The sequence below is a fragment of the Salvia splendens genome, chromosome 11 (assembly GCF_004379255.2).
Source record: "Salvia splendens isolate huo1 chromosome 11, SspV2, whole genome shotgun sequence".
Classification (NCBI taxonomy): domain Eukaryota; kingdom Viridiplantae; phylum Streptophyta; class Magnoliopsida; order Lamiales; family Lamiaceae; genus Salvia; species Salvia splendens.
In genome coordinates this window covers 26,564,872-26,592,047 of record NC_056042.1, presented here as the reverse complement: position 1 = coordinate 26,592,047, position 27,176 = coordinate 26,564,872, and the positions used below count along the sequence as shown (strand labels likewise).

The 27,176-nt window shown below is 36.5% G+C and overlaps 1 protein-coding gene and 2 non-coding genes across 3 annotated transcripts; 2 read left to right on the top strand and 1 right to left on the bottom strand.

Moving 5' to 3' along the window:
* Nucleotides 1-5,621: 5,621 nt before the first annotated feature.
* Nucleotides 5,622-5,741, top strand: LOC121756614. Its single transcript, XR_006040996.1, has one exon. It is a non-coding gene; the product is annotated as a U5 spliceosomal RNA (small nuclear RNA).
* Nucleotides 5,742-15,324: 9,583 nt separating this feature from the next.
* LOC121755657 (laccase-14-like) lies at nt 15,325-18,789 on the top strand. Its single transcript, XM_042150988.1, has 6 exons — nt 15,325-15,474; nt 15,668-15,819; nt 15,924-16,168; nt 16,276-16,404; nt 17,479-18,420; nt 18,545-18,789. Exons 1-6 carry the CDS (start codon nt 15,385-15,387, stop codon nt 18,673-18,675), a joined length of 1,689 nt encoding a protein of 562 aa, XP_042006922.1. The 5' UTR covers nt 15,325-15,384; the 3' UTR covers nt 18,676-18,789.
* Nucleotides 18,790-18,902: 113 nt separating this feature from the next.
* On the bottom strand, nt 18,903-19,063 carry LOC121756677. Its single transcript, XR_006041054.1, has one exon. It is a non-coding gene; the product is annotated as a U1 spliceosomal RNA (small nuclear RNA).
* Nucleotides 19,064-27,176: the final 8,113 nt, after the last annotated feature.

Here is a 27,176-nt window from a genome sequence, read left to right as displayed (position 1 = left end):
TTATGTTGAAACTATATTGACATTTTTTGTTGCTATTATTTTGTAATCTATTGACATTTTCTAAAGGTCCAGATTATAGTTTGGAGTTTGTATAATATTTAGAGTTTGTATTGTATCTCTGACTTTATAGGAAACGCTGAAGTTGTATGGCTAAGCACTTATATGTTTCTTTATCCATCCTAAAAATCATTAGATAAAAAATGGTGGTGATCACTAAATGTGATAGAAGTATGCATTTTTATATGTTTTCATTTTCGTATGTCCCACTTAAGATGATATGTTTTCCTTTTTAATTTGTCCTAACTAAAATGACATATTTCCTTTTTTTGGAAAATTTTTCTCTCCAATTGGTACACCAACCACTTTTTCTCACTCCAATCAAAATATTCATCTCTCTATGTGAATTTAGGTACTAAACTTTGCTAGGGTTATAATTAGTAGCATAAGAGGCCACTAAATCATGTGATTGTGGTATACATTGTACGGAATGATAATTACTATTTCCTTCATTCTATAGTATAGAATGAAATAGAATCACTTCATTTCGATACAGAAATTAAGAAAGGAATATTAAATACATTAAGTGAAGAAATAATAAAGCAGAAAAAAATAGAGAGAATAAAATAAGCGAGGAAAAAAATGTTACTTTTTACTAAACAGGAAAATGACTTTCCTATAATGGATTATCCTGAAATAAAAAAAATATCTCCACTACTCTAAAGGGGGAGTACTATATATCTTAAACTTTAAAGGAGAAGTCCAAAGTGAAAATGTAAAAGTTATTTTGTGTGCATTGAAAATAGAAATTATGGATTTTGATTAGAGTGAACTGCACCTAGGCCCTAACTTTTCGCTGTGTAACAGCAGATGCCCCTAACTTTTAAAAATCCCACCAGAGTGATCTAACAAAATATGTATTCACAAATCGTGTTTTTCGGACCATAACACCCTCAGGGCTTGGAAGGGCAAAACCGCCCTTTTGTATGGCCGTCACTGTTGCATGCACTGTTGATGGGACCTGCGAAAGTAATTGATGTGACAGCAAAGCATGGTTCTTGTCCCCTATTCTTAGACGGAACCTTTTACTTGCTAATACTGAAAGATTGTTAGTTAATTTCTTTTTCTTATGTTATGTATAGACTAGCAAAATATTACTCCTATGTATCATTTAAATAGGTTAATTAGTTTGTATAAAGATTATTAGGAAATAAATTTTTTTACAATAAAGTTCCTAATAAGCTTATAGGAGTATTTATCTTGATTTTTCAAAATACTAAAAAGTTTTTTAAATTAGAAACTCACTTGCATTGTTTTTTGCAATGTAATCAAATAAACATGACAATGAAGGAGGGTGAGGCATGTATAAGGTCAAGTGGCATAATTGGAAGTGGAAAATGGGAGACATTCACATTCCACAATACAACTAATAAATATCTTTATCCACTCTATTTAAAACGGATAGGAACGCCACTCAATTTAAAGTTAATTTACTTTTCCTAATTCGTTTAAGGTTACATTTTCATTAAAATCTAATGTAACCATATATTCACAAATCACATTGTCACGCATTAATTTCAATAATGACGTAGAACTCCCCAAAATGAGTACTACTACTATTTATTTATATACGCGAACTTTACAATATTATATTATATATTTCTACTATATTTAACTTATTATCTTCAAAATTATCGTGAGAATGAAGAAGATCATACTTAATAGTACTAAATAAAATAGACATCCCCTGCACATGCAGACTATGTGCAAGCATAGGGAACATGTGTAGTACGTAAAAGGTCTAAACTGCCCTTCAGCCCATTTGGACATTTTCGTCTAAAAAATGGCAAAATATACACGTTTTGTGATTACATATTTTGTTAGATCTCTCTGGTGGGATTTTTAAAAGTTAGAGGCCTCTGCTGTTACACAGCGAAAAATTAGGGTCTTTTGGTGGAGTTCACTCTTTTTATTAATAAAGAAGAGAAACATGGGTCTGCGTTGACTTCATAGTCTGCTGGATTCTTAGGAATCCGACACTTGGAAGTCTGGAAAAAACTCATTTGAATTCATCTCTATTCGAAATGAAAATGAATTTGGAATGAGATGAAACTGAATTTTACAATGAAATGACAGTGAAATGTTGTACTAGTATTAGTAAAGTTTTAAATTTGGAATAAAAATTTGACACCCCATCCACCCTGGCAGCTAGGCACCGTGCCCGTAAAGGACGGCGAGCAATGCCAGTGACGCCCCATGGCCCCACCAGCCTAGTCGCTAGTTCCTCCGATGTCTGTTGTGGATGCTTTTAGTGAATCCACGAATCGAATCGTCTTAAATAATCATGCATGCTTGGTGGTTATATTAGTCAAAAACACTCAAAAATTAAATGCAAAAATACCTAAAATGATATATGACATAGTATAGTTGTATAGTGATCACAAATATTAATAATTTTGTACGGATATTGCAAAGATAAAACCCCCATTAAATGTGTACGTACTACTTAATTTTATTGTTTAATCCAATTTAGCACGACTCATGTTAAACCAACCAATGCGCGCTGGTTTCTACTTTCCCTGTTTGTGCATGCAAAAATTTTGTTAGATGAATCTATACTAATCTAAAATGCAAGTTTGATGAAAAGTCCTTAATACCCTTTTTGGAGGGAAAATAGAAAGATGAGGTGTCTTCTATTCAAAAATAAATTTTTAAGGCCAAAACAATTGGACAAATAATAGCCCAATAAAATGCTAACTTCTTGAAGAAGTGTTAAAACACATTTAAATAGTGCACTACCATTAAATTTTTTTATAATTAAGTTATTAAATTTATATATTAATTAGCCATATATTTGAGTTAAATTGGAATTGTGCTAGAGAGTTTAGTTTGCCTTCCATTTATTTAGGTTAAAATTGAGTTTTAATCATTTATTGCAATACTTTTTAATATAAATAGTAGTGTAAATTCTCACATTATTCAAAACAAACAAGATGCATAAAATATTATCGTTATTTTAAGTGATAGTAGTAATTTACTTTTTATACGTATATGTGACGGGAAGTAAGAAATTTATTCTTTCCAATATAAAAAATTTATTTAGTCGTTGGAAATGTATATCAAGTTATGCTATGGTCTGAAATTAAAAGAAAGAAATGAACAGTCAACTAAAATGTGATTATTGGATAATACAAATTTTCTAACTTGACTTCTCAAAGAAGTTTTAAATTTATATGATTTAAATTATTCATATATTTAATGTGGATATGTTTAATATTCCATATATTTTTTTCAAATTAATTTTTTATAAATTAAGCTATTAAATTTATATATTAATTTACCTTTTATTTAGATTAATGACTTGCATAACACTTTCAATAAACATCTTTACTCACACATATTTTCTTTATTTGTATATTTTATTCTAATTAATTCATACTCTTTGATCATTAGTCACATATCTTATTTTTGTCATTAATTTTATTGTTTTTACTTCACTTAGATTATAAATTAAAATTGCATAAATGTTTCATTCACTGGGGAATAATAAATTCTTCATTTTGAGTGAGACAAGATAAGTACATTTATGTTTTTTTAAATCTCCATATTTCTTTCAATTCTTATTTTCTATATATTTATTATATTTTATATTCATTATTTGAAACTCTTATGTCCCGTGCATAGCTCGGGTGTTAATACTAGTTAATTCTAAAGTGAAGTCATGTTGATTAATGATTGAATCATGGTTTCATGAATACAAGATTATTGGGCAAACTTGCTTTGAGGTCCTACAATATGGATGCAAATAGATAGACAAATGAACAGCTCATACAAAAGGAGGAGATGATTTTCCATTAAGCTAAGATATCTGTGATCAAGTATACTAGTTAAATTAGGAGATGAAAAGGACTAATATATATTCTAAAAATGTAGAATCTCAACCAGAGGTGTGCACCTGTCCCCCACTCCATAATTTGTTGCGTGATCATTGCCATCACAGCACAAAACCAATCTCAAACACTCTCAAATAAATTCATAAACCATATTGCTGGTTTGTTGCAATTATTAACCTTTTTTTTTCTATCCTTGCTTACACCACATAGCCTTTTCTCAGAGTGAAATGGAGAAACACAAGTCATTTTCATTATTTCTTTCTGGAAAATTAAATTGATGGAAGAAGAGTAGTTTTAACATATGATGCAAGTCACAATCTGGTCTATGTTCTGATAAGGACTAAGCAAAAGTAATTAATGCCTATTACAAGAAATGAAATGTAAGAGTTCTTAACGTTATCTTTTTATCCATATATTGTTGTAAGAACACAAGAGAGTTCAGACTTTTTCGTCAGTTGTAACTTGTAAAATCTATGTAAAGATGATAAACAAGTAGAAAAGGGGCACTAAGATAAAATAAAAATAATAATAATAATACTACTACAACATGTTGAAACCAGGTAAGTTCTACAATCTCAATAAGCAAACTTGAAACTCACAATTTTATTCAACATGAGCATCTCCAGTGGGCGGACATCCCACTAGGACATCCACTAGGACATCCCAAAAACACCTCCTGCCACGTCACTAGGACTTCCCATCCCACTGCCACGTCACTAGGACATCCCCTGCACAATCCGCCCTTCCCATCGCCCTTCCCACTAGGACATCCCGCAATTAAAAAAAATCATACATTTACAAATAAAACAATTAACATTTACGGAAATAAAATTGACGAGCCGTATATATAGAGTTTTAAAAAAAAAATTTAAAAACGGGACGTCCACCCGCCCGTCGCGCCGACGTCCGAGGACACCCGACGTCCTCACGGGACGTCCGTATCCGACCCTAAACGCCACAATGGCGGACGTCCCGGTCGCCCGTCGCGACGTCAGACCGGATGTCCGACCGGACGTCCGCCATTGGAGATGCTCTAAGGCTTCCCATGAGTAGATATTTCATACGTATTCTCTTCGTGCAGAAGGCAAACATTTTTTGCCACAATTCAGCTAGAAATAGTATCTATTCATTTAATTAAAATCAAAATTAAGTTCCGAAGGTAAAAACACAAAAAGATATACTCCCATCGTCCTATAAAAATAGAGTATATTTCCTTTTTTTCGTCCGTCCCATAGAAATAGTCTATATCTATTTATGATAACCTTTTTTCTTCTTTTCTTTTACTTTATCATTTATGATCCCACCACCCATTACACACTTTCAACTATTTTTTCTCTTTCTCTCTTACTTTACCAATTACACATAAAAATACGTGTCAATCCTAAAGGTTCTATTTCTATGGGACAGAGTGAGCATATGGCACTGTAGGAATTATTGCAACTCATTAATTTTAAGGATTTTCTTTTGTTTTGATGCATCTCGTTTAAGTAGAACTCTTATATAGTTATACTATAGTATACATTATAGTATATGTTGCTACTAGCAGGTTATTTACACTGAGAGATTGAAACAATTTACACAGCAAAAAAAGGATATAAGTATATAATGCAAGGGAGAGGCAAACACATTACTCCTATTTTGGAGGAAAAGAAGTCCCACATCGTAAAAAGACAAAAACAATGATGCAATAAATGTTATAAATAGGAAACTGCAAAGTGAACTGAAACATGCAGCTGTGCGTTGAACACATAGCGAACTATTCTTTCGCCTTTTACTAAAGAATACCGTGTGTTCATCGCAATTCAAGCAGTGTACACCATTTTTTGGAGGGTATTTTCTTTATTGAAAAATACCCCATAATGCAAGTTTAATGTTTCTACAATCTACCATTTTCAATGGTTGGTATCAAGAAAAATACCCCATAATGCAAGTTTAATGTTTCTACAATCTACCATTTTCAATGGTTGGATTATTGATATTTTGTGTCTAATTGGCAACTGTATTGGTTGGGTTATGAATTATTTTTTATTCATACTATAATTCAAGACAAACAATTCCATGATATCAAATTTTTAAAATTCTTTGATTATTACAGAAAAAGTTATTACTATGGCATGTAGTTATGGTGAGGGTGAAGATTCAATGTTGGGTAGTGGTAAGATAGAAGCCAGAAGGGAATGGTCTGAAACAAAACACAGGAAAGCAAAACAAGCCATTAAGAATGAAAATTAGACATCCCAGATCGACGAGAAAAAATTCCCTAGTCCATGTACACCACATGGCAATCTTATTTGGTATGCCTCACTAATAAAATCTTGCCAAATGGAAATGTGTAGTATACATGGCCAAGTGATTATAAGGCATAATATGATGTTTTAAGGAAACTTTTATAATTCCCATATTTAATATATACAACCATATGTACACACAATACGTTAAATTATTAATTAATTGTTCATTTCTATTAAAAAAGTCGTCTGCCATTCAAGTAAATATATTCTTCACTATATTTATAATTTATTGATTATATCTTTCTATATATATATATAATTTTTATCTTCATTATTTCATAATTATTTTTACCGTTAAGTAACTATAAATTAAAGACGACATATTTATTACTAGTAAAGTTTTATCTTCTTAGATTTATTATTTATAGTTGATGTTTATTTAAATTCATATTGAAATTTATTCATATATTGTCTATTGTATAAAATCCATCAGATCATTTATTATTAACTATCTTAATCAATATTTTAACTAAACATATAATCATTATATAGTTTATGTGTAATGGTAAAATTAAAAAAATAGAACTACGTTGTATAGTCATTCATAGAGTATTAAACTTATTGTGTGCGATGCTAATATACTACTATAATTTATGTATATATCGATAAAAAAAAAGATAAAAATACCCATCAAATAAATAAATATAATTTATATATGTCAATATAAAAGAATAATAGTCTCGATTAAAAAATTGGTGGTGCAATATGACAATCATTTTAGTACAATATGATAATCATTTTATATATGGGAATAATAAAACTTTTCTTAAAACATCATATTATGTCATTAAAATTATTTGGCCATGTATGCTACATATTTCCATTTGGCAAGATTTTATTAATTAGGCATACCAAATAAGATTGCCATGTGGTGTGCATGGACTAGGGAATTTTTTCATCGACATATTAGTAGGAGGGGTATGCGAATTGCACTTATATAAATAGAAGAAAGAAATAGAAGCTCCATACTTACCTGGACGGGGTCAATGGGCGATCCATGGCCTAGGTTGGCGACCTCCATTGCACTCATAATTTGTGTTAGAGGTGGCCTTATTGATTTAGCCCAAAGATGTTCTTATTGATGTCTCCTGCCTTAGTCAAGTTAAAATTTTTGCTTTTACTATTTTTTTTGGGGTGTCAGGTGCAGTTGATGCTGAATATAGTACCACTAAGACGATGGCGTCAGTATTTGATTAGAGGTGTTTAGGAAATTAGATTTCATCATGCCATACATCTATGAAACCCAATGTAGTATGCAACTGCAATGATCTAATGTGGCGGTAAGTATGGCGAGGGTGAAGATTCAATATTGGGTAGTGGCAAATGAAATAAGATGAGAAAAGGGAAACTAACTAAGCCTCTGATCTAGGTTAGGATCAATTTCTTGGGTTGAGTTTAATCCAAAAATTCTATAATTTCTTTTTCATTCCTTCACTTCATATCTCTTTCACTTTGTAAAGTTCAATGGATTTGGCACGAGATGGTGCAGACTGCAGAGTACTCATATATACTGTTTCCCCTCATCTGATGATGACGAGGTCGAATGATAGTGTCATTTCGAGCTGGAGGGAGTTGATAGATTTAACATGTTTTAGTCACTTTTGTAATATAATGGGGTTGAATTTGAATGTGCATATGCATGAATTGGTGGTGAATTCACGATGAGCACAAGAGGAAGCGGTTGGAGTAGAGAAGATTGACTGAAGGGTTTCGCAGGCTGATGAAAACAATCAATTGGTAACAGATGCCCATGCCACGAAGTTAGGACTTTTTGGAGAAGGCGCTTTTTACTCATGTGTGTGCGTCTATTTACTACTAATGGAAGTAGGAGTATTAATTAAGAGCAAAATGTGCCTGAAACAAGCAATCGACAATCTAGTTCTTATTCATAATTAAAAATATAGGGTTGAGGGTTCTCAATTTTTACATTTAGGAACATATGCAGAGCTAAGTATAAAAATGTTCAATAAATATTTGTGAAAAAATACATACTTTGAACTATTGTCATGCCATTATAGTAACACCATCAATTTTTTTCTCTTAAAAGGAATGAACCTACTATTTTATTTTAATTTTTACTATTTTAACACATCAATTTTTTCTATTAAAAGAATTGAGCTTACTATTTTATTTTTATTTTTACTGTTTTCTTGAACGGTTGTTTCGCTTCGTTGTTTAACCTTTTTGCTAGTTAGACTTTTCTGTTCTCATACTATTTGGTAGTGGTATATTTTATTACTAAATGAGCACAACAAATAAAATATAAGCAAGACCTCCATTATTTGATTTGTGGCTTCATTTGTTGTTATCACCAGCTTCTCGATATTGTTGTTGTTGTGTAAATTGTGACATTAAGGTTCGAGTTTCCTTTTTTTCTAAAATTTCTCTTTGTTTATTTCTATAAAGTAAAATTAAAATATAATTTCGCGTGTATTCAATGAAGTTTGGCACCAGAACTTTAAGTTCACCATAAGCTTAATTTGAATATAATTATGAGTAAGAAACAATTGACTTTTAGAGATGATATAATATAAATGATATGCTTGGAAGTTAGGTATTTTTGCAAGTTGAATTGACTTTGATGCTATTAAAACTTAATTCAAAACTCACTATTGTTGTTGTTAGAAAAACTGATACAACAAACTAGTAAAATGAACGAGGGAATAGTAAAATGGGAAATCAATAAACAAACTAACGGATAGTATGAGTAAGGAAAAAAAATCATGTTTCTACAAGTTAAATACCAAACTTTTGAATCTTTCACTATAAGTTGTTGAAGTCGTTGAAGTCTATCTAGCTCAAACTTATTTTTTCTACATACAGTAATTGAAAAGTCATTATTGATGTGGCTACCAGCATTCTTCTACAATGTAGAAGACACTTGTTTACTTAAATAACACTCCTTTCGTTACACAATAGAAGTCCTATTTGATTTTAGCACGGGTTTTAAAAAATAAAAAAGAAAAGTGGATTGAATAAGTTGGTGGAACATGGATCTCACTCATATATACTCTCTCCGTCCCTTAAATTCTATCATACTTTGATTGGGCGCAAGTTATAAGAAATATAATGAAAAGTGAGTTGAAAAAGTTAGTGGAGAGATCCAAGCCCCCTAGCTCAAGTGATTGAGAAGGGTGGCAAGGATATGGCACCATCCTGGAGGTCTTGAGTTCGACTTCTGGATGGCGTGACTTTGGGATTAATTTCCCTGTGGGCCCTGTTCAAGGTTGTTTCCTTGGGGCTTGGCAAGCTTTCGAGCCTGGACCCGTCTGAGGGTGGCGGGTAGGCATGCACAAACCGGCCTGGCCCGCCGGTTAACCGCCGGTTCGGGCCCGCCGGTTCATGAACCAGAACCGGGCCAGGAACCGGCGGTTTGAACCGGCAGGCGGGTTGAAGGGTCGGAAGGGTCGGTTCAGGTTCGGAAATATATTGAAACGTGAACCGGCGGTTCGAACCGCCGGTTCAAAGGGTCGAACAGTGTTTCGTAGGTTAGGGGTTCGTAGGGTTCGCGTAGGGGTTTAGGATAGCCGTTGGAACCGGCGGTTTGCGTGGTAAACCGCCGGGTTGAGGGGTAAACCGGTGGTTTGTCGGGGTAAACCGGCGGTTCGGGAGCCGGTTTCTGACGGTTCCGACAACTTTTCACAGGCTAGGTCGTAGGGTCAGTGTTTAGGCCTGCAAAACCGGTCATAAACCACCGGTTTTCGGTCAGAAACCGGCGGTTTTCTGACGCAAACCGTGGACGGCCCGCCGGTTTAGGGTTGAACCGCCGGTTTCGGCGGTAAACCGGCGGTTCACGGCAGATTTCAAAATTTCAAAATTTTTTTTTTTTCATCCAATTTTACTCCTATAAATACCCCACTTCTCCTTCATTATTCCTTGCCCCATTCCTTGAACTTTCGGAATTTCATTCTCAATCTCCATTTCTCTATTCTCTCCTCATTCTCTCTAATTGCGCAAGTTTAATTCTACACTTTCTACTCACTACTATATTTGTTGTGCTCATAATTTACCACTTCTTTTATACTTCATACATATTTCATTCCAAGTCCATATTACTTTTCATTTATCAATATATTCAATATGTCTTCTTCTCGTGGTGGATCGGGACGTAGTGATCGGGGCAAGGGAATAGCCCAAGATCAAAGCACTACGCGTCCCTCAAAATCTCGATGACCTAGTCGTCGAGATGTTATGGAAGAGGTTTCCCGATTGGCAGCCGAACGCATGCAAGTAAGTAATGAAAAATTTGTTTTCCAATTCACATGCACAAAATTTCATTAAATTTTTTTTGCGTTCATACTTTTAACTTCTACGTACATAATATTTGTAGATGGAAGAAGATCATAGGACCGCCATGCTACTTGCTGAAATGCAACAAGGTGGGGGTAGGGGAGGTCGTTCCCAACAAGATGAGGAGTTCGACGTTACTATATCGTCGGACTCGGACAACAACGAGGATAGATCGCATTCTCGTATTCCTTCTAGCACCGGCGGAAATGAGGAGATGCCTCCCCCTGCACCCACTAACACGGCAAAAGCTTTGAAATCGGACATTTTTATCAAACACTACAAGAAGGTCCCGGTGGTGATTCCAAGTCCTCACGATCCGAACTCTCAAGAAGAGACTTCGGACTTTCATGTTTACTGCAACTATTGCGATAAAGTGTACAAATGGTCCGCCGGTGGTGGATATGGCACCCTCCGTCGCCATTTAGTGGCAAAGCATCCGGTAGAATGCGGCACTGCCTCTACCCAAAGCCAACTAAACTTCCAACCCGCCGGCTCGGGTTCGTCAGGTGCGCCTCTATTTAAATATGATAAAAAGAATTTTGATGATACAATGACTAGATGGGCGGCTATGAAGCATATGCCCTTTAATGTTTTTGATGACAAAAGTTTTGAGGTTACTATGCAAAGTGGGTTGAATGTAGCAATCAAAAGAATAGGTAAAATGACCGTGCAACGATCTACCATTCGGCAGTGCTTGGAGAAAAAGGTAGAATTATCACGTTATTTAGTTAACATGGGCCATAGGGTGAACATTTGCTCAGATGTTTGGACGGATTGTTTTAACCGTCATTCATACATGGGTATTACGGTTCACTTTGTGGACAACAGTTGGACTTTGAACAAGCGTTTAATTGGTTTTAGAGAATTTGAAAGTCCACACACTGCACCCGAAATTGCTTCTTTGATTATACAAGTGTTGAATGAGTTTCAGTTATGCAACAAGATATTTTCTATTGGTTTTGATAATGCAACTGCCAACACCGCAAGTATTGCCGATTTGATTGCGGCTTGTACACCGGTAATTGGAGGTAAGTATTTTCATCAAAGTTGCATTTGCCATATTTTAAATTTATGTGTACATGATGCACTTGAATTATGGCAAAAGCATGTTTCTCCTATTAGAAATGCAGTTAGATTAATCCATCAAAAGTCACATATTGGCAAAGCATGGAAGAAATATTGCCATCAAAAGAATGTCAGGTACACGAATTTTACTATGGATGTGTCTCATAGATGGAATTCGACATATGATTGTCTGAATTCTACTTTGACACATAAAGATGCTTTATGTGATTTTTATAGAACTAACCCCTACCGTGATTTATATCTTTCGCATAGTTGTTGGGATAACAGTTTGGCTTTATTTAAATTGTTCAAATATTTCAAAAATGCTACTGTTGAATTGTCGGGTGTTTATTATTGCACTGATGTTCGTGTTTTGGAGCATTGCATGTACATATCCCTTGGTTTTAAAACTGCAATGAAAAAATGCTTCCTCTTCTCCCGAGTTAATGTGCGTTTTGTATTATATGATTGAAAAATGGCTCAAGTATTTCAGTGAGATTCCTAACGTGTTTTTGATTGCAAAGGTATTGGATCCAAAATGGAAATTAGCAGGTACCACTAGAATTTTAGATTTTTATTATAACAATTTGAGTTCAATTGATCTTGGTCCCCTTCAAGCAATCCAATCGGATACCAGCGACGAATTTGGAGTCGACCTCTCAGAAACCTTTCAAATAAACCTCCCGGACCGGTCAGTTGTGCAACAAAACCTCGAGTATAACTTGTGCTCTCTCTACACCGAATATGAAACCAAGTATAACACCACTCACCAAGTCAGAAGACCCCCTCCTCCACAACATAACTATGGCTTTGCATTTCAAGCCGATTATGATGACCCCGACGCGCAATCCCAACTAGCCGACCTATACAACTACAGCACCGGCGGAAGGTCCTCAGGTATGGTCAGTGAATTAGATTTATATTTTGAATCACTCTTTTCCTTTGGTGATGAAGGTCCTACTCCTCCCGCCCAAATCGACGTCCTCGATTAGTGGGGAACCCACGAGAAAGATTTTCTCATCCTTGCTTCAATGGCCAAGGAGATTTTTTCTGTTCCGGCTTCCACCGTCGCCGTCGAGTCCGCTTTTAGTGTTGGCTCGCACGTTTTGGATGAATCAAGAAGTAAGCTCTCGGCGAAAAATATGGAAGCCGTGATGTTACTTGATGATTGGGCCAAAGCTGACGTCCGAGAACAAGAAAATGATTGGAATGATCGTCAAGAGGGATCACAAGATGAATTCACCGGGGATGAAGATTAGGCCAACCGTCAACCGCCGCCGGCCAAGCCAAATTGGTTAGGTAAGGTAAGAGAACTACGTGGACTTTGATTCCCTAATGCAAATGAGCAATTGGGATACGTAGGCACCTCAACTTAAATTTTTAATTTAAGTTGAGCTCAAGTCCTTTTTCTTTTATTTCTTTTTTTTCCCATTAATTCCTACTTTAAAAATATGCAAATACAATTACATAATTGTATTTGTATATACTCTAGTCGATGAAGTATATTTCTCTATACGGCTAAATGAGGGAAACTTTTGACAATTCTACTATAATTGTTGATTGTTAGACAAAACTCAACATTTAAAGTTGAATTGCTAAAGGTGTCCTTAATTTAGTTATGTAGAAATATCTTCTTCGCCGGTTAAGAGTATATATATAATACACTTATACGTTTAAGAACTTCAACGTCGTTTCTTGTCATTTGTAATTAGTTCTTCACTAGTAGTCTCATTTGTATTTAAATTTTGTTTAAGACTTCAAGACCGCATTATGTTTTCAATTTGTAATTGTTGTAACTTGTAACGTGTAATTTGTAAACATGCTATTTCAATAAAATTGCAACTTTAGCCGTATTTTTTTCAATTTTATTTACTCACATTTCATACAAAAACAAACTTGAAAAGTGTAATGTAATTTGATTAAAATTGAAAAGTTGAAAAATGCAAAAAAAAATAATAATAAAAATCGTCGAACCGTCGAACCGGCGGTTCAAGCCGAAAACCGGCGGTTCAAGCCGAAAACCGGCGGTTTTGAACCGCCGCGTAAACCGCCGGTTTTTTGAACCGGAACCGGAACCGCCGGGAGCTAGGCGGGCCGGTTCAGGTTCATGGATATCTCGACCCTTGACCCGCCGGTTCGGGCCCGGAATCGGCGGTTTCCGACCCTTGTGCATGCCTAGTGGCGGGTAGTCTACCGGGGCTGAACTCGTCGGAGGGAGTGCAGTCCACGAGCCAACATTGGCTAGTTCACGCCCGAACCCGTCGGAGGGAAGCTAAAGTATTCGAGCCACGAGGGGCTGTGGCGGGCTAGTTCGCTTGCCGAATGTATCTCGAACTCCTATGTATGGAAAAAAAAGGTTAGTGGAGAGTGATCTTACTTTTATATATTAGTTTTATAATAAAATGTGAGTTGGAATGAGTTAGTGGGAATATGAGGTCCACTACAAAAAAAATGCTAAAAAGTGAAATGTGACAAATTTTGTGGTAATGACGGATCGGAAATGAAAAAATGTGACAATTTAAGGGACGGATAGAGTAATAGTTTTATAATAAAATGTGAGTGAATAAGTTGATGGAATGTGGGGTCTACTTACCATTTATGGTAAAAGTGATATGATTTTTATTGCGGAACAAACAGAAATGACAAAATATAACTCTTATGGGACGGCGGGAGTACTTAATTGTATATTTATGGCGTATATTTATGTTCATGGTATAATCGCCAGAATAAAAAAACATGCCATCAACAATAATATTTCATTATAATGTGTCGGAGAATAAAATTATTATAGCTATTGCCTATTGATACAGAAACAGCTCGTAAAGCGTGCTTTTTAGTATACCGTCCAACATATTTCACATAATTTATGTGGTTTATAGTCACTTCCTTTTGGTAAATTAAAATTTACTAATCTTTTACAACACTTAGATTTACAAGTCATAATATATAATGTTACAAATCGGAGCATTCAAGCAAATACAAAGAAGAAATATATTTTTCATTACTTATTTGCTTCGGTGTACAACACACAATCATTATGTTCAAGTCTTCCAAATCCTCTGGACTTCTGATGATACACCACAAGATAAATTACGTCATGTTGCTCAATTGGCTTTATATCACCATAAGTAAGCCAACTTCTTTTTAACGTGCAGAAACATTTCAAATTCACTAAGCAATGACAAATTTGAAAGAGTTTCAAAAATCGAGAAAACAATTCTACTTAATAAGTTAAGAGAGCTCGAACTCGGCACCTCATACAATAATTCAAATGTGTCTCTAACTCTCAAATCCCGCTTAAACAGGGAACATGGGAATGCTTAGTCATCAAAGCACTTCAATAGACGGTGATTGTTACGACAACCAAAAAATCAAAGGCCTCGGCCATTTGAAGACCAAACGTTGGCCTACGTTCCCAACATGTCCGACGATTGTTAAATTAAATTAAAACTCCCCTACCATTTTTTAGCAAATTTCAAAGAAAATGAAAGACTAGAGCCACTTAAGTCGAAATTTGTGATGATTATTGACCTTAATTCATATGAATAGATGACAAAAATGGTCAAAAACGGATCTAATAAAGGAAAAGGTGATCAAAATCTGGACGCGTAAAATGTCATTAATTCAAAGTATGCGAAAGTTCAAACTATTTATGAAGTTGAAAATAATGTAAAAAGAGCTTCTAATTTCAAAAACAGAGGCAAAAGTGATCATGATTTTCTTATCCAGCTGGAAGAAGCAAATCTCGAACCATCAACAATTCTCAACCTCTATATATACTTCAGATCACAAAAATCTCATCAATAATTTTAAACTCAGATATATTTAGTTTCTCAATATATTCGAGCATGAAGTTTCTCACCTTGTATTTTTCATTGCTTCTTCTCTTATGTGGCTTTGTAGCAGTTCATGGAAAAATCCAAAGACAGAAATTTGTGGTAATTTTATCTCTTTCACTTGCAATAGCTAGCTACCTATATCCATTTACCACTTGTTTACTCATTTATGTTTATTGCAAGAATTCGACAAGTAACTATAAAAATTGAAACATTTTAAATTTTTATATATTTTGATACAATTATATAGCAATATATAAGAAAATAATAAAATGTGAAATGATATTATTTGCAGTTACAAGATGTTCCATACACAAGATTGTGCAGCAGTAAGTCCATTTTGACTGTAAATGGAAAATTCCCCGGGCCCACATTGTATGGGAGGGTTGGAGACACACTAATTGTTGATGTTATCAATAGAGCTAGTGAGAATGTAACTATACACTGGTAATATTTAAATTATTCACCTACACATATACATTGACATATTTTATTATACTCATAAAAGATAAGTAACATACATTTATATACATTGACATTGGTCTTGCTAGGCATGGGGTAAAGCAGCCGAGAAATCCATGGACGGATGGACCCGTTTACATAACTCAGTGTCCGATTCGACCTGGGACTAATTTTAGCCAAAGGATCATCTTATCTGACGAGATTGGGACTTTATGGTGGCACGCCCACATCGAATGGTCTCGCGCCACTGTTTACGGTGCACTCATTGTGTTACCCAAAGAGGGAGATGCATATCCCTTCCCTAAGCCAAGTGCTGAAATTCCCATCATATTAGGTACATATAAATAGTGAATTAAATCATCATTTATGTATATATATCTCACCAAAATTACATTATTGCTATTATAAATATGAAAACATGAAAAATTGAATAATGTATAGGAGAATGGTGGAAGAGTGATATAAGACAAGTTCTAAGTGAGGCCCTTCAAACTGGATCAGACCCTAATGCTTCTGATGCTTTCCTTATTAATGGTCAACCTGGTGATCAATATCCTTGTTCCACATCAGGTAAACTTTTATAATTTATTAATGCATGTGTCTCATTATATTTTTTATATGGATATTATCATTAAAACTATAGTATAAAACTATATGACTCATGTTCATGTTGAATATATAGTGATTGTCCAAAAAAATCAAATTATAGGAGACAGTCCAAAAATATATATGGACCAAGTTAAGTTATATTAACATATACTTAACCCCTCCAATTTTATATGTAAACATTGGGTCATATGTCTTACCATTTTAAACATATAGTTGATCAGCTCTTGTATTTTTGTTAATCAACTTCTCTGATTTCGATAATGTTTTAAATACATCTTACATTATGTCCTAATTTCTCCAAGATTACTATTGTTTAAAGTAATTTAAAGTCTCAACTACCTCACCTCATAATAGAGTACTATTCCCTCCGTCACATAAGAATATGCACTCTTTCCATTTTAGTACGTCCCACAAAAATATGTATTTTCTAATTTTAAAAAAAATTTCTCTCTAATGAGGTGGGACCCATTTCCCATTAGTATTACTTTAATTACTTTTTATCTCTCCATCTCTCTTACTTTACCAATTTTACATTAAAATCCATGTCGAACCCAAAGTGCATATTCTTTAGGGACGGAGAGAGTATTATAGTAACATGTACAGGATATTTTACAATAATTAAAGTGCTTGATACTTTCTCCTGCCCTCTATGTCAAATTTCACTGCTGGCTTATGACTTATGAGTCCATCAAATTAATAGTACAAGTTACAGTCACACGAAATTACGATAAGTCAAAAATGTTTATCTTCTATTCTTCGTCAAATTTTATCGTTTCTAGTTCACATCATTTTATCAAAAAAATCATTCCAAAAAGATCTTAGTCAATTTCCACAAAACTAATCCATCAGACCCAATTACATGTATAACCTTTACCTGGATTGTTAAAATTGAACTTATTTGTGTATGAGTTTGGTTCCGTGGTAATATCTGAAGTTAAAGGTCTTGAATAATTTGATGCATCCTTTAAAGTTATATTCATGAATCATCTATAAAACAAATTTGAACTTATTTCTGTTGAAAAAATGAATTGCCAGATACATTCAAAGTGACAGTAGAATATGGCAAAACATACCTACTTCGAATGATCAACGATGTGATGAACAACATCATGTTCTTCAAAATCGCCAACCACAACCTCACCGTGGTCGGCTCAGACGCCGCCTACACGAAACCCTTCACAACCGACTACGTGGCAATATCTCCGGGCCAAACCATCGACATCTTGCTCGAAGCCAACCAACAACCTAGCCACTACTACATGGCCTCTAGGCCACACAACATCGCCGGAAACTTCGCCAACACCACCACAACCGCCATTCTCGCCTACACCGGAAACTACACCGCACCCTCCTCCCCTCCCCTCCCAACCCTCCCCAACATCGACGACGCCGTCTCCGCCAACACCTTCACAGCAAGCCTCCGGAGCTTAGCAACAACGGATCACCCCATCGACGTCCCTCAAAAGGCGGACACAGAGCTTCTGTTCACTCTCTCGGTGAACATATTCGAATGTGGCCTAAACGAGTCGTGCAACGGAGCGTTGCAAGGGCGGTTTAGAGCCAGCATCAACAACATAACGTTCGTGCAGCCAAAAATCGACATTCTTGAAGCCTACTACAAGAGGGTTACAGGAGTGTACGAGGAGGATTTCCCGGGAAATCCTCCTTTCCAGTTCAACTACACGATGGAGTTCGTGCCGCGGCTGCTGTGGGTCCCTCAGAATGGGACACGAGTGAGGGTGGTAGAGTATAATAGCTCGGTCGAGCTGGTTTTTCAAGGAACAAATATTCTTGGTGGGACATACCACCCAATGCACCTCCATGGATACAGCTTCTATGTGGTTGGAAGAGGTAACGGAAATTTTGATCGGGCGAGAGACCCTTCCGGGTATAATCTGGTCGACCCGCCTCTGCAGAACACTATTGCTATTCCTAGAAACGGGTGGACGGCCATCAGGTTCAAGGCAAACAATCCAGGTACAACTGGAACCAGTATATAAGTTGGAGTACTATGTACTTTTATTGTACGTGGTATCAGAGTGGGTCATCGACGGTATTCTGAAACATTGACTGTATGGGTTATATATTGGATTTGTTGCAGGAGTTTGGCTTCTGCATTGCCATTTGGACCGGCATGTGAGCTGGGGTATGGAGATGGCGTTCATCGTTAAGGAGGGGACAAGCCAAGACGCGAAGATGCTCCCTCCACCTGCAGATATGCCCAAATGCTAAAGATGAGGCATATCTAACAAAAAACACTGCAAGATGTTATGTTTCTTCATTTGTATGTAAAATGGCTTGTTATCAGTTAGGAAACTGAATAAATAAATACACTTCTTCAAGGTAGCAACTTCATAAATACCGTGAGGAATTTTGGATTTCCGAAAAAAGGTAGCAACTAGACGTAGATAAGAAGATATTTGGACTAAAACAATAACAAAAAATTAAAGTTGAATTGGGCAGGGGCCGCGCGAACACAGGCCCCCTCTAGCACAAATTATGACGCAGGCTCGACCACTTGGGCCGACCTTAGGCAGGCGCCCCTCCAAAGTGCAATGGAAGTCGCTAACCTAGGCCATGGGCCTTATGGATCGCCCATTGACCCCGTCCAGGTAAGTATGGAGCTCAAGTTTCTTTGATCAATTTATATATGTTCCATTCGCATACCCTTCTACTAATATGTCGATGTGGGATGTTTAATTTTCATTGTTAATGGCATGCTTTGTTTTCCTGAACATAAGTTTAAAAAATATTAATTCATAACCCAACCAATACAGTTATCAATTAGAAACAATATATCTACCACACGGCCATTAAATATGGTAGATTGTAGATACATTAAACTTGTAATACTATTATACAGCATAGGGTATTTTCAATAGAGAAAATAGCCATTAAAAAAAAGGTAGTATGCTGCTTATATTGCGATTATTACAAGGCATTCTCAAGTAAAAGGCGAAGGAATGGTTGGCTATGTGACGAGTGAGATACTATTATGTGGTTGTTTCTTCAATGGTTCACACTTGAAGGAGAGCCAAAGAGAGAGGGGTTAAGGCCCAATGCCATGCACATGGTCAGTCAAGTTATAGAATATAGAAGGGAAAAATGTATTTTTTTTAAATTATAAAGATGACTAAAATTGTAATTTCACAATATTAAACTTAGAAAGAAAATCTCAAAACGACGTCATTAGGCCTTTTCATCTTTTTGAAAACAATCGTGAATCAGAAGAGATCATAACAATCTGGTAGGTGATCAGCCCCTCCCTCGACGTGTCCTCCTAAATCTGTCACTTTTCACTTGTAAATTTACGTATTATTCCATCCATCATCAAGTGTGTGCAACGTTTGTCTTGAAAATAATTTTAATAAATATTAGTAAGTGGAAAAGTTCCAAAAAATTTGTGGACCTTAATTGTTGGATGTAACGGAACAAGTATAAATGGATTTTCCAATTTATTCTGTATGATTTTGTCGGACTTTAGGTCAATAATTAACATCCAAATATTTTATTGATGAATAAGATGTAGGCCAGTGTCGATTTTGACACAATGGAAACTAATCAAAATACATTACATACGGTATTCTTTTCCAATCGGATTCAAATTTTCATAAAATATAATATCGTGTATCCAACCTGTGAGATATAGTACTATTATATGGTTGTATAAATACCATATTTACGACAATGTGATTGTTTAATTAATATTAATAATCATAATAATATAATTAAGTGTTTTAAAAAATTAACATGTAAACTATCATAGTCCTATAATAACAAGAGTTGGTATTTTAGGCTAGGGGTGGGTAGGTACGGTATATCTTACCGAAACCACTATACCGTATACCTTATCGTAAATTCTGTTTACGAAAAAGTCATACGTTTACCTTACCAAAGTTTTAGGTATACTTTATTTTTGGTATGACGAATTTCCATAACGATACCGTACCTTATTTTCGGTATACCGTACTTTTGCGGTATACCTGACTTTCAACATCAATTAAAATAGAAAATTTCAGTTTTTAGAATATTATTTATTTTTTATTTTTAAAAATAGAGTGTTAAATATATTTTATTCATAATTATATTTATATTTCACAATAGATTTTATAATTTAAAAATATATAAAATATATTTTATGTATAATTATATTTATATTTATATTTCATGGTATATACCTTAATTTACTGTATATATTGAATTTCGATATGCAGCGGTATAACGTGGTATTTGAAAAATCATACTGTTACCTTACCGAAAATCTTTCGGTAAGGTATCACACCATACCGAAAACATCTAATTTATTTATCGAAGTTTTTTCATTTTTTTTCAAAGCAGTCGACTATATTCAGCATCAGAAACTTGAAAAAATAGAATTATGCTTTATTATTCATAAAATTGGAAAAAATAACAAAATTGATATCCGTGTCTACGCAATTTTAGTGATTATTTTCCACATAGGGCTAGACGGATAGGTTTTTAAATTTTAATCTTTCTTTTATTTTAATTTCCTAATTACATTCTTGGTTTTACCTTCTATTATATTTATTTCATTTTATTTATTTTCTTTATATTTAATTTCCTTCCCTAAATTATTAGTTTCCTTATATTTTGTCTAATTCCCTAAGTTATGGTTGTGGCATGGTATCGTGTGGTTGACTAGGTCATATGTCATGATTCATGAATAAATCTAATCCACATAGTCTTCTAAATATTTCCTTATATTTGAACGTGTTTTCTCTTTTAAAACACTACTGTTGACTCTATATATACATACATACAATCCATTCGAATATTCACACTACCAAATACATTCCATTAACTTACATTAGCATGAATTTCGAATATTCACACTACCAAATACATTCCATTAACTTACATTAGCATGAATGAATACGAGTAATTTGTCAAGGTGGACGTGGGAAGAGGACAAGCTATTCGAGGATTGCCTGGTGGATTTTGTCGGTCAATGGGAGAAAATCGTTGCGCGTCCCCAAATCTGCGGCTGAGGTCAAGCGCCACGCCCTACTGTTGGAGGACTTGGCAGCGATGGAAGGCAGGGAGATCGAGCCAGGGGCCTACCCGGTATGCTCCAAATCTGTCAAAGGAAAACGAGGAAAGCTAAACCTTGGACTGAAGACGAGCATAGGTGAATGGAATAACATCACATTTGTTAAATTCTCTAAAAATTCTGTCTCACATCGACTTGGTGAAGATCACATCTAATCTATATAAGTGTGGATAAACCTCCCCTTATAAGGCTTTTTAAGGGGTGAGTGGCTCATTTCTAATATGGTATCAGAGCGGGCCCAAGTCGATGATGGTTTTCTCTTTATCTCTTACCTACCTCACGAGTGGAAGACTGATGTCCTTTCCTGCCCACATCGATGATGGTTCTCTTATCTCTTGCATTGCCTACCCACGTGATGGAAGACTGATGTCCTTTCCAGCCCACACGTGAGGGAGCGTGTGAAATTCTCTAAAAATTCCATCCCACGTCGATTTGGTGAAGATCTCATCTAATCTATATAAGTGTGGATAACTCTCCCCCTTATAAGGCCTTTTAAGGGGTGAGTGGCCTATTTCTAATAACATTATTGTTTATTAGTACCTTTGTTGTTTTTTCTCATTTTGATAAATCCATCAAAATTAGTCTTTATCTATTTTTAGCAAGTTTTTCTCTCCAAAGAAGTCAATTTATGCCCTTTATTACCGAGATTATTTTTCATGAAAGGAGGTACTAGTATTATTGAATTATTATAGTTTTGTTGTTAGTTTTTTTTTCATTTTGATAATCCATCAAATTTAGTATTTATCTATTTTTTAGCAAGTTTTTCTCTCCAAAGAAGTCAATTTATGCCCTTTATTACCGAGATTATTTTTCATGAGGTTCAAGTTGCAAGTCATGCCCAAAAGTACTTCAAATGTCAAGATGAGAATGAAAGGAAGAAGAGGCGCAGCATTTTGGACTCCTCCAGTTAATTCTCAGACCAAGACCATGTTATAAGTTTTAGGACAACAATAGTAGCAGATACTACTATATAGTATCATCACTTCATTTTGTTCATAGATTAGCCTCTTGAAAGCCTCTATATAGAAATTGAAAGGCTTGTAGGACAAAAATGATTAAGATTTATGTATGCACGATAAATATAATGTTTTATCTTCAAATTAAGATATACGTATTGCTTAGAAGCTGCACAAAATGCAATTAAAGTACAATGTTGATGAATGAAGCTAGATTCAGATCAAGCTTAATTTCTACTTCCAACTCCACAACTGATACGAGCCTTCATCTAGTTAGATATATTAGGGATTTGAATATCTTTCCATATATTATTTTCTTATTTGGTAAGTTAGGTTTTTAGTAGTATAAATAGAGCCCTTATGTAATTGATCGATCATCTATGAAAATTATTAAACATTGGCTCAATTGCTTTGCAAACAAGAAACAACCCCTTCAGGCTGCCGACGAGAATCTTCTCGCGCTCAGCCGCCCTTCTGTCGTCTACGTTGCCGACCCAAGCGTTGGGCGCTCGACCTCGACGACAACCGTTTCTTGATTTGAAGTGTGGAATTCACATTGAGGATTCGGATCCTTAACAATTGGTGTCTTTCATTGTGAGCTCAACCATGGCGGATCAAGCACCGCCGACCGGCCTACTTACCGGAGGCAACGCCCAGGAGTTGGGAACCGGTCAGCCCCGACGCTTCACGAAGAGTGGCTGCATCGGTGACGGCTGGCAGCGGATACGGCGCGACGACCCGGAGTCAAGCAGCGCGCCGCGCCATGGAGTGGGGGCGTTCGAACCTACCGTGTCAGCGCTGGACAAAATTATGGCAAGATTTGATCAATTGGAATTTAAATTGGATGCGAGGGATAGAAGGGTTGATAGGTTGGAGGCCACACGCCTTCCCGTACCGGGTCAGCCCTATTTTTCGGACGACGGGGAAGTCGATGGGTATCGTTCCCACAGAGACGCCTGGCCGACCGACGAGGACGGTCCCCCGGCTTACCGTGGTGGGGATGTCCGCCGGCGTAGGGGCAAGGGTCGTGATTTAAACAGGCGAGAGGCAGGACTAGCACAGCCGGGCTCTGGCACGATTCCATATCGCGCGCACACCGCTTCGCAGCCTCGCACGAGCTGGGATAGACCAGCAGCTCGCGTCATAACGACGTTTGATAGGGGCTTTCGCGGGGACCGACAACCTACATCGTGGGACCCCCCTTCAACCGCCCCTCCTGTTGGGATCCTCCCGGTAACCGACTAATACCGAGCTTCCATCCCTACGACCCACCACGGTTATGGAAGCCCTCTTGTTGGGAACCACCGCCTCACCGTGCATCGCACGGATACTCGAATTATGTACCACAACGCTCGCCCTCAAATCACCTCAATCGGACTGTGAAGCAGCCCCTGCTGTCTTTCAAGAAAATCTACAACTCACTGCGAGATCTTTTTCCGATGGTTGATGGTCGAGCTCTTAGGGCTGTTGCCATCGATCATATCAACGATGTTGATGCGGCTGTTGAAGCAGTGCGTGGGGAGATAATTCCTTTCTTCACTGAAAGATCAGCACCAACTAGTCCTTTGACTTGGAGTGCTATTGCGGGTGAATCATCATACGGTAGCTCGTCGGTGAGAACAGAGTTCGCAGATCAAGCTGATGATGATCATAGTTTTTTTGTTAGTGGAAAGAAAGAATCTTCCGGTTGTGCTAATATTGGGCTAAGTGAATCTGTTGGTGAGGCAAGTGCAGGGCATCTTGATGTGGAAACTCATGATGACATTCATTCTCAGGCTGAATCACTGGTGGTGGTAGGCGAAACTAGAGAGGGAACTTGTTGTATTGAAGTTTTGGAAGACTCTCAAACAGAGAGCACAATTACAGCAGAAGATGAGACTTCAAGTAGTAGTAATACACAGCCGAAGATGGATTACATTCAGCAAAACAAAGATCGTTCTAATGGGATTGCATTAGAGGTGGAGGCGTCTAACATGGATGACGAGGATGGTATTCATGATTCAAGTAAAATTGCAACATTTGATTTCGATGGTTGTCTCGAAAAGACATCTGTGAAGGGAGTGAATGCAGATACAGGGTCCCTCGTGTTGCCTTTAATACCAGAGAAGCTCAATAATCGGTATACAAATGAGCTACAGGTTGCTCGCGAAGAAAGTAAGCCATTTCATGCTACGATCATGAGGGTGTTCGTTGAGGAGGTTTACATCGAATATGCAATAGTAGGTCATTGGAGTTTGAAACAATGTCCGTGCACATTTACATTTGATCCCGGGGGAGATAAATCGCCAAAGCTTCTTCTTTCAACTCTTCGTTGCTTCGTGGTTTCTACCTTGAGGACAAGGTGGATTTTAACCGTGGGGGAGTTGATACGAGCTTTCATCTAGTTAGATATATTAGGGATTTGAATATCTTTCCATATATTATTTTCTTATTTGGTAAGTTAGGTTTTTAGTAGTATAAATAGAGCCCTTATGTAATTGATCGATCATTTATGAAAATTATTAAACATTGGCTCAATTGCTTTGCAAACAAGAAACAACCCCTTCAGGCTGCCGACGAGAATCTTCTCGCGCTCAGCCGCCCTTCTGTCGTCTACGTTGCCGACCCAAGCGTTGGGCGCTCGACCTCGATGACAACCGTTTCTTGATTTGAAGTGTGGAATTCACGTTGAGGATTCGGATCCTTAACAACAACCCTCTTTAATACCACAGTTTAATCAAAATTTCAACTCCATCGTATTGCGTAATTTGGTTGATCAAAACTGAAAAAAATGTATATTTAGCTCATCTCTCCGTAATCGCAAGTCCTTGAATCTTAAAAGAAAATATATAATTAAATACTGTAAATAATTTTCGACAATTCTACTGTTTAAAAGTCTTTCTTTTTGCCTTAGCCCGCCATCTCTTAATATTTCGTTTTCCCCCATTTTCATAAACCAGCCTTTCACATTTGAATTACTCCCTCTGTCTACGAAAAATATGACATATTGTGAATGACATAGATTTTAATATGGAATTAGTAAAGTAAGCAAGAAGGGAAAAAAGTAAGAGAGAAGTAGTGTTAGTGGAATGTGAGGTCCATATTATTAGGAAGAGAGAAGAAAAAAGTAAGAGAGAAGTAGTTTTAGTGGATGTGGGGTCCATATTATCAGTAAGAGGGAAGGGAAAAAAAATAAGAGAGAAGTTGAAAACTTTCCTTTTATAAATGTGCTCTATTTTTCGTAGACAACTAAAAATGGCAAATATGCTCTATTTTTTGTGGACGGAGGGAGTATTTATTTATCATCAACAATATTGTCTTCTCCTGAGATGGAGATTCGTTCATATTGGCTGGCTATTTTTGGCTAAACCTTCAATTTCTCAAGTAACTATTTCCGGTGGCAATGGATTTCGGGAAAATGCGGTTGGTTACGTTGATTTTGGTAGAGTTGATGTGTCGTTGATAGGGACTCAACTTATATTGTTTCTTTATTTTTTTGTTTCCTTAATTTGTGGACAATTATTAGATTAGATTTGTGTCAATCTTCTCGGATTTTCTTCTTGATTCTTTTCCGAGTAACCATTGATCTAGTCATTGAGAATTATGAATAAAATTTCAGTTACTCATCTTTTGCAAAAACTCTAGAACTTCAACTAGGGCAAATTCACACAAGTTCGCCTATCTTAATTTTCTAAAGACTTCGCTTTTTTTGGCCAACACCAGAACGGTAAAATGCATATGCAAGTTCAAAGCCAAAAATTGAAATCCAATATTTGGTCTTTGATTTTGTATTCATTTGCTTAAAACTTGTTATATATTATACAGTAATTAAAAAAAAATTACCATACACAGCAAAAGGTAGCAACTAGGGCAGGTTATTCGGTCGGTTCGGTTCTAGGTTATTCGGTCGGTTCGGTTAGAACCGAACCGACAACACGGTTAACCGAGCATAAAAGTAACTGAGATTGAAGCACCAGAACCGAAACCGAATTGGCCTCGGTTCGGTTCCTACCCGAATAGGGTCGGTTCGGTTCCGGTTAACCGAACCGGAACCGAATTTAAAAAAAAAATATGCAGTTCATAGCCTATTTCTCACTGTGCCCCAACAGCACCGATTTCATCTCCGGCACGTACCCCTGCTCCATCATCTCCTCCGACAGTTTCACCACCAAAGCATGGACCAGCTCGATTTGAGGATTCACCTCGTCCACATACCTAATCGAGCACACCCTTTTCTTCGCTTCAATCCAGCAGCATCCATGTACCTTCTGCAGCCCCTTCGCTTCCAACACCTTCTTCACTCTCTTCACCTCTTCCCACATCTTCGCCTCCGCGTATATCTCAGCAAGAAGCACGTAGTTCCCTGCATTCATGGGCTCGAGCTCAAACAGCATCCTGCTCGCCCTCTCTGCAAGCTCCACGTTGCAATGAATCATGCACGATCCGAGGAGAGCACCCCACACCATCGCCCCTGGCTCATCTCGCATATCGGCTATGATCTGAGCCGCTTCCTTTAGTCTATTAGCTCTACCAAGAAGATCCACAATGCAAGCGTAATGCTCCACGCTAGGGCGAATCCCATGCTCTCTCCTCATCGAATCAAACAACGATTTTCCCTCATCAACGAGTCCAGAATGGCTGCAAGCTCCCAACACACTGATTAACGTTACTGGAGTAATTCGGTTTCAATCGGTTAGAACCGATTGGAACCGATGATAACCGAGTAG